An 11,138-nucleotide genomic window follows, 5' to 3' on the forward strand; every position below is an offset into this window, starting at 1 on the left:
CAGCTGTAAAATGAGAGCGCAGCGAGGGAGGTGAGCTCCACTGATGGCCCCCATACCCCTTACCTTCATAGCAGGGCAAGAGCTTCTTCCCGTTGGGTTGCAGGTTGGGGGGAATGATGTTGCAGAAGCCGTGGGGCAGGATGTACTCTGTCTCATAGTAGATGTTTTTCCAGCGGTGCGCACATGCCTGAACAGATCATATTACATGTGTTATCGACCCAGAGTCACAGGAGAGCCCTCCGACCAAGGCACAGCATGCACGAACAAGACCTCTCAGCATCACTTTCTCCCCACCGCCCTGTTGTCCTCCCCTTACACCCCATCCTTTCTAGATAAAGTGTCTTCTCACTTATCTTCTGAAACTTGTGACACTGCCTCACCTGGCAGCTCAGATCTCAGCCTTGATGTGTGTATGACTAGGAAAACAGCAGGTTCCAGAGCAAGATAGAGTCCACGCTGGAGATTTCAAGATCCCTCACTGTGTACGAATCCCCACAGGCAGCGGAGCTTTTCTAAATTAAAGATGCACTGACAGAACACAGTCAAGCCAGAAACAGGGGGGAAGATGGGAATAAAGACATTGAGAATTCACATAAGATGATCAGAAGTGATGCTAAGACTCAGAAGGTTACTAAGACCATATTAGAAGGTTATCCCACCAGAGGACACATGTGTGAGTCAAAGGCTTGTCTCACTGGGAAAGGTGGCTTTGTTTCTGGTGACAGAAGAGCTGGGCCTTGCTTTCTGGGAATGAATTCAAGTGAAAATGCCAGTGGTTTTGTGTCAACACGAGTGGCAGTATCAGTCTGTGTGAGATGAGCTGCAAAGATCCAAGTGCCTTTCCCTTCGTGGTGAAGAATACGATGACGCAGCAAAACCAGAGCTAAACCAGTTTCACCAGGACACATTCCTCAGTACAACTGCCACAGACAACTACACATACAAGCTATCTGGAAACTGGTTCACACCTTCCCAGAACCCATTTACTCCAAAAATTAACACTGCATTCCTGTCAAACAAACCACAAGTCACCTCATGCTCAGGGATTAGTTGAATAAAAAGATACGAAATGTGAAACAGCAAGGGCTTTGAACTTGAGCACATGCCGGGACGTATCTCCAGCTGGTCTAAGTCACTGAAGTCAGTGCAGATGTGTCAATTTATATCATTTAAGGCTTGGTCCCATGCACACAGAGCAGCCTCTATGCTACAAATCATCTCCGTATACTTTCAACTTTTTCTAGAAACTGTGCATCAGTCTGCTTCACGATCCCCACATTTGACCCTATCCTCCCCATATAAGACACCCTCTCTCTTCCTTCCCTGCGTGCTACTCTACTTCTCTGCCTCAGCAGCTCAGAGCTGAGCATGTTGCCCATGGGACCATCTCACAGTAAAAACCTCCATCAACCAGGCACAGTCCTGGGAAGTGTAGCAACTCAAAATTCAATCCATCAGTCAACCCAGGCCCCTTCCGATATACTTAACCCCAGAAAGGCATAAAAGGGTAATGCTGCTCTCATTTTTTTAACTGAAACAGAACAAAGCCAATTGTGCACAAGCCTGCTCTGCTGCTAGTCATCCTGTATTCGGAGTTTGATATTTATTGCTTTCTATGTCTAAATGTCTATCAGAGGGATAACAAGGGACTCTGGCGGCCACGGAAAGCTCTGCACTGCACTGTGCGACGCAGGCTGCCACCCATGACGCAAAGGATGCTTCCGATGGCACTCTGCTCAACAGCCAAGTGTACATGGGGAGTCTTTACAAAGAGCAGCTTCGGGGGCTCCCTTACTTGCTTTAAAGGAAGCTCAGTTACTTTTTTAATCCCCGTGCACTACTCATTCAAAATTCAACAGCGACAAAAAACCAGCACGTGAAACACTCATTTTCAGAGTAACCAGGAAATAGCTTCTCTCCTGACAGATCTGTGCTGTGAGCACAAATATATACATGCACAGCCCTTTTAAAGACAGTACCATAAAGACACATACCATTAAAGTGACAGCCAGGTCAACCCCAACTCCGGATATAAACTCAAACAGAAACAGACCAAGAGTATTTTTTTTAAATTATGAAAAGATAAATAAAGGATCACGATATCGTAAATTCCTTGACATTTTATATCTCAGAAACTGCAAGAGAATCACATAAATTAACCTACTAATCTCTCCCAGAGGAGCACAAATGACAGAGTTGGGAAGAGCAATAGCATTTCATCACAAGCAGGAGTCTTTGCTCAGGAGTGAGGTGCAGAGGCCAAGAAAGACAGAACAGTATAAGGAGGAGGAAAAAAAGAAACAAGTTTTTAAAAAAAAAAAAAAAAAAAATCAAAAAAGGACCTGCTGCATAAGAAATATGTTCAAAATCAAACAGAGGCTATGGGCTCAGTTTAGCAGTTCTGGGCACACTTAACTAATCTGTTAGGATTTGGTTTTTCTTTGGCATTCTTGGGGTTTTTGTGTGGGTTTTTTTGGTTTTGTTGTTTTGGTTGTTTTTTTTTTAATTATCACTTTTCTGTACCTTCAGCATGCTGTGTGTTCAGGTACACTACGGTTTACCACTAATTACCTGAGTCCGTGGACAGCTCGTAACTGTAGCTCTAAGAGATGAACTCCACCTCGCCTAACTCAGCAGGGGCTTCCCCAGACTCCCCCACACCACAGCTGCAGAATTTGACTTTTTCCCAATGGAGAGGAGTCCTTTTACTCCCTGACACTCATTTCTCTGCAGCCAAACAACTAGCACATTTGTCTCCCAGCCATGGCAAAGCTCATCCACAGCTGCTGTGGGTTCTCCTGCCTTCCTAAAAATGCATAGCTGTGTTACAGTATGCAGTGCCTGCATTATTGAATGGTGCTGAGGCAAGGTGATGTGCTCCCGAGGGCAGCCACAGCCCTCCTCCTTTGTCTTGGGAACAGAAATAAGTCACCTGAATTTGATGCTGTGGAGAGGGTTTTTCTGTGGTTTTGGGGTTTGGTTTTGGGGGGGGAGTGGCTTTTTTTCCCCTAAGGTTATTGCAAACAATTGCCAGCTTCTACACCCTTTTTTAGTTGCAAGCCATAGGCATGCCCCTGTGCAATGAGGCAGCCACCAGCACACTTAGGTGCTCAGCAGCTGCTGCCAGGGCACGGGCTCCGGCTCTACCACGGAACGGGCAGGAAAGGATGCAAACCCTTGAAGCAAAATAAAATACTTCTGGGCAAAGCACACAGTCTCTGTCGACGGCAGACACTGCATTACCGCAATATAATTAATAGGCCATTTCAGAATTGCAGCCACTCCGCTCTTTTGCATACCGAACGACAGCCACGGGCTTTGTACCATAGGAAAAGCAACACGGGAGACCCAAACTTCACTTCAGAGGCCCCACCTGAATGCAGGGTCCTTACAGAGCCCTCTGCTGACTCCTAAAGTCAAAGTCAAAACAAGGGACTTTCTGAACATGCCACTGGCAGATCACATCTGGTTTGCTCTTCCCTAGGAGGACTTTGTCTTTACTGCAGTGATGTTTGGGTTTTTTGACACACACACACACACAATCACTAAATGTGCCAGTAAGTCAACTACTTGAAATGAAGAATAGCAACACTTGACAAAAGACAGAGTAATGACAAATATGGCAGGTACTTAGGAAGAGCAAGATTGAAGGATGTGGCTTATCTCCAAATCATAATGCACTGTCCCCGGTTCCTCTCCCAGCAGAAGTAAAAGGAGGACTTTAGCCATTTCAGTTTGGAAAGAGCTGGCAATCTCAGCTGTATTATCGCAGCACCTAGATTAATGCAGATATTGACTGATAGGATACCCAAGGACAGGAAGCCACTGAACTGCAGACTCTCAGCTTTTCTAAGCTAATCTTACTCCTTCATTTGTGTAAATCCTCACTGTTTGATGCTTTTCTATTTAGCCCGTCACACAAACATAAAACTGTGGTTCAGTAACATTGTGGCATCATATGAGCTCAAACATGATCCAGTTTACCAACCATCAGCTAAAGCCCCGCAGCACACTCCTCACCTTCCCCACCACCCCTTTCCACGGAAGCTGGTACTTCAATAGGGCAACTGAGGAAGGCCAGTAAGACAGACATTCAAGCCACAAAGCAGTTGCAAAGCAAAAGCAACAACTTCTTTGTACAATCCACAGTGAAATTGTAGGGTTAATTACTCTAACACAGGACATCAAGAGCATGACTAGTTCACATGGGTTTAAAAAGCGACTAAGCATATTTATGCAAAAAAAAAAAAGTCCATCCAGGGCTATTCACCAAAAGATACCACTCTGACTTAAAGGAAGAGGTGCAGTAAATAGAGCTGTAATGCCTGACAACATAGACTGCACATAGTCGTAACTACTGGGCACTGCTCATGACAGTTAGCTAGCAATTTTGCTAAAAAGCTAAAAATCAATAGATGTAGCTGTGAACACACATTCAGACACGTCTTCTCAAAACACCAGTTTCTCACACGCACTTCAAAGACAAGTGCATTTTAAAAAAATCCTGATCTTTAAAACTAGAAGAGCACGTGAATTAAATACCATCTGCTTATGGGAAAGTCACAGATCTTTTTCATTAAAAAGGTTTCTCAAAACAAAGAGTAACAATGCCCTGAAACAGCCAGGTATTTTCCATCCACGAAGGAATCCCTATGCCTTCATTCCAGACTCTGTCTGCAGACAGATGTGCATAGTTTAATTAGTAGTTTAAGATAGAGAGCTTTGGTGACAACTATCTCACTGAAATCAATGGGAATTATACATTTATACTTGTTCAGGGCAGTGTAATCTTGTAGAGGGGCTGGTTTAGGACCGCCTTAAGTCAGCGTAACTTGGAGATATTTTACCAGCTTGAGCTGCACTGCTATAAGCATGCTACTGGCCGCGCATTTTACTTCAGCTGCATTTTGCTTTTAAGCTGCTTTATGTCTGAAATTTCTAGCCCCTCAGCCCCAATCTAAGCCCTCACAGCTTGCCCACATCTCTCACCCTTATAGCCTCCCCTCAGCCAGCGAGCAGCCAGCCCAGCCTTGGTAGTTGCCCAGCTTTTTTCCCCACCAGCTTTCTCTTCCTTTGTAGCTTCTCTCTACGGAGAGGCCACCTAAGCATCAGCTGCAATCCTTTCCCTTTGAATCAAAATACACGAAGCCATTATTCTTAAGATACCATTTTTACAAAAATGCCTCAGTTTTGCCTAAAAAAGTATACGCACTAGCTTCTGAAAATGGGACAAGAATTTGTCTAGTTCAGCCCGATGACTGCAAAATGGAGAGGATGCTCTGCCTCAAGGCAGCGTTATCCCAATCAGGGCAAGTTACTCCTCAGTTGTCACACAGGACTGAGCACACATGCAGATCAGGAAACATGAATACATGGATTGCTTACACCAGCATGAATGCCTTAATTTTGTGCTCTGCTATACATGTTTACAGTGTATTTTGTTTCTGCCTCTCCGTCCCTATTGCTAAACACATTTCAAACATCCAAGAAAAGTAAAGCATCAGCCAGCTTCTACAGCACTGGCAAGCTGTACACCAGAAGAGACAATCAGATAAAATACCACAGTACTATCGCAGAAAGGTATAAAAACCACCTGCCTCCCCATGGGGAAGCTGGTGTGTAAGGACTCGGGTTCACGAGCGTTTGGTCTCTGAGCGCATGCTAAGAACAACGCCTTTGAGCGAAGCAGCTTCGTGCGCTTGGCTTACAGGGGTGGTTGGCACAGTAATCATCGAACAAGATCTTTCTCACTAGCAGTTTTCTGACAGTTTGGTGCCACGTACCCAGGAAATCCCCTATCTCCTTGGAAAGGTGGGGTCATACTTCAAGTTTCCAACTCCCGAACAACGGTGTTTAGGATTAGATTGTTGTCAGGGTTACTCTGATACGAGCTTGAAATTTGCCTGCCACATACACTATGCACAACATTATGTTGCAAATTTTTTTTTATTTCAGTTTAACATTCCTGTAGACAGACTCACTCGGGTAGACAGTCAGAACCCAACCGCAGATGTAAACAGATTGATCATAGCTATTGATCATAGCACAATCCGTGTATTTTAGAAAGGTTTTTGCCCAGCTCTCTTCATTTTATTTTTTTTTCCAACACAGGAAATGTTGTTTTGCAAAGATAATTTCCACATCCTAAGGATCACATCTGCTCTCCTTGACCTGTCTATGTGCATGGTAACCATATCAAAGACAAGGCCACCCACACACAGCTAAGTAATCTCTACTCTCAACTCTTCTGCCTTATTAATGGAAAATTAATATACAGAAAGAAAAAAATATCGCCACAAAGACTCATCCTACATTTTTCATGTTAAGTCCTGACACACAATACATATGCTCAGGGAAAATGGATGCATACATATTCACCACAAACACAGGCAAACGACAAAAAGAAAAAACTAGCAGGTGCCTCCCAGACAAAGTTCTATTTGTTCGGTTCAAAGATTTAATCCCTCAGATTTAGGAGGAAGCCCTTGGGTGACACAAGTCAGGTGTGATGGCTTTGAAGTCCTCCCTCTATAAATAAAGCTTTCTGGCTGGGGCTCACTTTTCCTTCCACTTGAAGAAAAGGACTTCAGAATTTGCTGCCTGTAAAGCTGGACTCCATCAGTCACTGCCGAACACATGAATCCTGACGTGTTTAGCATCAGCAGCAGACAGCAGCAACAGTTTTAATCAGTTCAAAGAAAAGAGTGGACTTACCAGCACACTTCCACCAGCCTTCGGCTGTCTCGCCAGGCTCACACCCATCCATTCATCATCTCTGTCTTCTTTGCAGGTCTTCCCACAGATTGTGCCCCGAGAATTGCCTACAGAAAGAGAGGAAAGGCAGCAAGGCAAGGAGACATGACTTAAATGGAACCATAGAATCTGTGGACTGAAAGGGACCTTTAAAGGCCATGTAGTCCAAGCCTCCTGCAAGGGCCAGGGACATCTTCAACTAGATCAGGTTGCTCAGAGCCCCATCCAACCTGACCTTCAATGTTGCCAGGGATGGGGCATCTACCACCTCTCTGGGCAACCTGTTCCCACCAAAGAATCCCTATAAGAAAACAGACTGCCCATCAAACATCTGCTGACAGTGCTTGTCTTTTCCCTTTCATCCTGGTTATTACTTCTTGTATGCATTACTCAGGGCAATGCTCCCACTCTTACTAGGCATCGTACAAACACACAGTAGAGGACAGACCCTGTCCCAAAAAGACAGCAGTTATTGCAGCATGTCCACAGCTCTCCTTGAATAAATCATCCAACTGAAGTTAACTGGAGAGAGGTAAGCTCGCCTGCAGCATGGAATCAAACCAAGAATTATTCTTGAAAATGAGATCTGGAGCATTTAAAAAAAATTGAGGCCTAAATGCTTAGTCCTGTCAGGCAGTATTCACAAATCCATGAGAAACATTTTACATTATAGTAGCAGGACAAATCAAACTTAGCCAAAACACTGTTTTAACACATGTAAGCTTCATAAAAATAAATTCTACTTGACTCAATCATGAAAAAATGAACAATACCAACATGCCTTTTTTACAGGCGGAGAAAGCAATTACACGCATGTCACCAAGAAAACCAAAATATTAAAAGGCTTCAATTTTCTCCATCGGAATCCAGCACGAGGCTTTAGATCAGAGCCTTACTTTAGCACTCTTCCTTCCCCCGATTCAGACAGTACATCAGAGAAACCAAAGTTGATCCTGATCACGTGCAACAGCATACAAGCACGGCTCTCACTGAGAAACATACTTCCTTCAGCACAAGAAGCAAACCCAAGGAATGACATTATGAGGGAACACACAGATGGCCACGTTGCTAATAACACCGCCCATCATGAGCCCACCACCTCACCGCCTGGGGCCACCCCACGCACCCCTATTTCAGCACTGCCTGGAGTAGGCAGCAGTGCTCCCAACCACTCACATACCCACGACACGCTGCAAACTCATGCTGAACTACCCACCTCGACCCATATCCAGTTCTGTGCATCTTCTGTCAGGATTGGTATGGACTCGACATTTAAATACTGCTCCTGGGGACTGAACAGAGGTGCTGTATTTAGATTCTGCCTTGGGAGCACCAACCAAGACCCTGGAAACCAAAAGCAAAGTAACAAGTGATTAATTTTAGGAGAAAAGTAAAAAAAAAAAAAAACCACCACCAAAGTTCACACTGCCAAAGCTTCCTTAGAAAAAGGCCTGTCTCCAGCAGCCTTGTAAAATTATGACATTGTCTCACAAACTGAAAACACCACACACAATACAGGCATTTTTCCCCAGTGAAGCCACAAATACCTTAAGAAGTTAAATTTCCATTAGGATTGTAACACATTTAAAGCACCACCCTACCCCCACCCTGAAAGCATTTAGGAAAGTATTAGGACAGACAACAGCAGCTGCATCCATTTTTCCTCAGTTTTAACTACATCCCTATCAACCCAAGAACCCACAAGAGCTAATACACACACCCACGAGAGGATGAAATCTGAACCTGCGTGCTTGCCAGCCAGCCAAAGATTAATAAGCTCATTTACAAAGTTGAGGCACCCCATTCTCAGAACACTTTATGTAACTACAGCTTTAAAAAACAACAAAAACACCCAACCAACAACACAGGAGCAAATCTCTGCCACGACACCATGCTATCAACCCACGTTTACCACAAAGGCTGTGAAGACTATAGCTGGGCTGTTTATCCCACATGAGAGCTAGTGTCTCTGGGAAGCACCAATGCACAAACTCTAACCATAGGGTTCTCATACCCTTGAGAAATTATGAGCAGTTTTTAATCACCTGTATTACAATTCAATTAACTGTTTAACAAGCTGGCAGCTGCTCATGTCCTAAGAAACGCCTTTTGAGGAGGATTACAGGGGAAGCACAAGTGGGACAGTGGGATCCCCATGACGGTGGCATCAAGTGCACCCTCAGCAAGTTCGCAGATGACACCAAGCTGACTGGTGCAGTTGACACATCTGAGGGATGGGATTCCATCCAGAGGGACCTGGACAAGCTGAAGGAATGTGAACCTCATGAGGTTCAACAATGCCAGGTGCAGGGTCCTGCACCTGGGTTGGGGCAAGGCTCAGTATCAGAACAGGCTGGGGAATGAAGGGACTGAGAGCAGTCCTGCTGAGAAGGGCTTGGGAGTACTGGTGGAGGAAAAGCTGGACATGAACCAGCAATGTGTGCTCACAGCCCAGAAGGCCAATCATATCCTGGGCCGCATCCAAAGCGGCGTGGCCAGCAGGTCGAGGGAGGTGATTCTGTCCCTCTGCTCTGCTCTGTGGAGACCCCAGCTGGAGTCCTGCATCCAGCTCTGGAGCCCTCAGCACAGGAAAGACATGGACCTGTTGGAGAGGGTCCAGAGGAGGGCCACAGAAATTATCAGAGGGCTGGAGCACCTCTCCTACCTATGAGGACAGGCTGAGAGAGCCAGGGTTGTTCAGCCTGGAGCAGAGAAGGCTCCAGGGAGACCTTACTGTGGCCTTCTGGTACTTAAAGGGGCTTCTGAGAAAGATGGGGACAGACTTTTTAGCAGGGCCTGTTGGGATAAGACAAGAGGTAATGGTTTTAAATTAAAAGAGGGTAGATTTCAACTAGCTATAAGGAAGAGATTTTTTACAATGAGGGTGGTGAACCACTGGCACAGGTTGCCCAGAGAGGTGGTAGATGCCTCATCCCTGGCAACATTGAAGGTCAGGTTGGACAGGGCTCTGAGCAACCTGATCTAGTTGAAGATGTCCCTGCTCATTGCAGGGGGCTTGGACTACATGACCTTTAAATGTCCCTTCCAACCCAAAGATTCTATGATTCTATAATTAAGGGAGCCCTGTTACTGCCTCCTCATTAAAGGGACAATCTTTCTCACCTGGTTGTGAGCCCATACCTGGGCACTTGAGGGTGAGAAGGGAGGTTAAGCAGGAGGAAGGCAGCTCCAGGGCGGGTGGTAGGGAGCACCAGGTAGTTTAGTATCAGTTCTGTTGACACCCTTGCACTGTGAGTCAGGGCAAAGTCACTACACATAACAAAATCCTCGCTGAAGATAAGCCCAGGGCTGGAACTAGGGGCGACAGTCTGTAAAAGACTGAGCCTCCAGCACTCGCATGTGTGGGTCCAACCTGCTACCTGGGAGGCTGCAGCTGACCAAGGACACACTGCTCTTGGTTTACCCTCTAAAAGGATAAAGAGCTACTGGTGCAAAGTCAGTCTGCATATGCAGCCCACCCACAGCACAGATGGACAGCCCAGCACCAGCCCCAAAAAGGAAGTTTTCCCTGTTTTATGCAACATCTCCTTCATCCTTTAAGTGCCGTCCCCAGCCACTACCCATCATCACCATCCCAGTAAACACAGGGAGACCCAAGGCACAAGGCATGCACATGTCCAGGGTCAGCCCGAGCCACCCAGAAAAGCTGCTCCTGCATCAGCCTGCTCTGTACCAAACAGCAGCACGTCTCCACTCCTGCTGCGATACAGCTCCCTGGATGCGACAAAAGCATCCCATGGCATTTGGAAGTACGTTTACAAAAAGAAGAGAATTCCCTATATTAAGTGATCATTTTCTCCCAGGTTTCAGGAGCTAAGCAGTATCATTTGGAGAAGTTTGATAGGGCTGCACTCTACAACACACATCATGTTTTCACAAGTGAGAAGAATTAATGTCCAAAATACTTAAGCTGCTAAAACTACAAAGCCTGCACACACTGGGCAGCAAGTGCAAAAGAGACTGAAATAATAGCTCGAAATGGAAATCCCACCAGGCAGGCAGCAGGCAGAAAATCAAATGCCAGTCATTTCATTTACACAGGCGATGAATGCATGTCATTCACTTAGTGACATTCATGAGGTCTAACAAAAATAAATAAGGGGGGATATTACTAGCTTAAAGAGTTACGGGTTCAAATTGCAAATGGCAAGAAGCTGTTTCTATGACCTGTTATAACAATAAGATAATGTAGCCCACATTGACATCCAGTTTAAAAGAAGCTTTGCTCTAGCCCAAGAAAAGTAAACACGATTCAGCAATTAGTGCACAAGATACCTTGGGTTGGAGAATGCAAGACGGAGATGAAAGAGTCTAAATCACAAAGATTCTTCAGCTCTCTTTAAAAAGCTGAATGGGAAACATTG

The 11,138-nt window shown here is 45.3% G+C and overlaps 1 protein-coding gene across 1 annotated transcript in view; it reads right to left on the reverse strand.

Moving 5' to 3' along the window:
• The window catches only part of LOC104621845 (integrin alpha-9-like), a gene marked incomplete at both ends in the record, with an annotated part of 43,928 nt that extends 35,831 nt beyond the window's left edge, over positions 1-8,097 (reverse strand). Inside the window, 3 exons of the mRNA XM_010288453.1 lie at positions 64-187; positions 6,715-6,821; positions 7,970-8,097. Of these exons, the coding sequence (XP_010286755.1) occupies positions 64-187; positions 6,715-6,821; positions 7,970-8,097 (359 nt within the window). The remainder of the gene's footprint in view (positions 1-63; positions 188-6,714; positions 6,822-7,969) is intronic.
• Between the last annotated feature and the right edge of the window lie 3,041 nt (positions 8,098-11,138).

This window comes from Phaethon lepturus, unplaced genomic scaffold (assembly GCF_000687285.1).
Source record: "Phaethon lepturus isolate BGI_N335 unplaced genomic scaffold, ASM68728v1 scaffold1576, whole genome shotgun sequence".
NCBI classification, from domain to species: Eukaryota; Metazoa; Chordata; class Aves; order Phaethontiformes; family Phaethontidae; genus Phaethon; species Phaethon lepturus.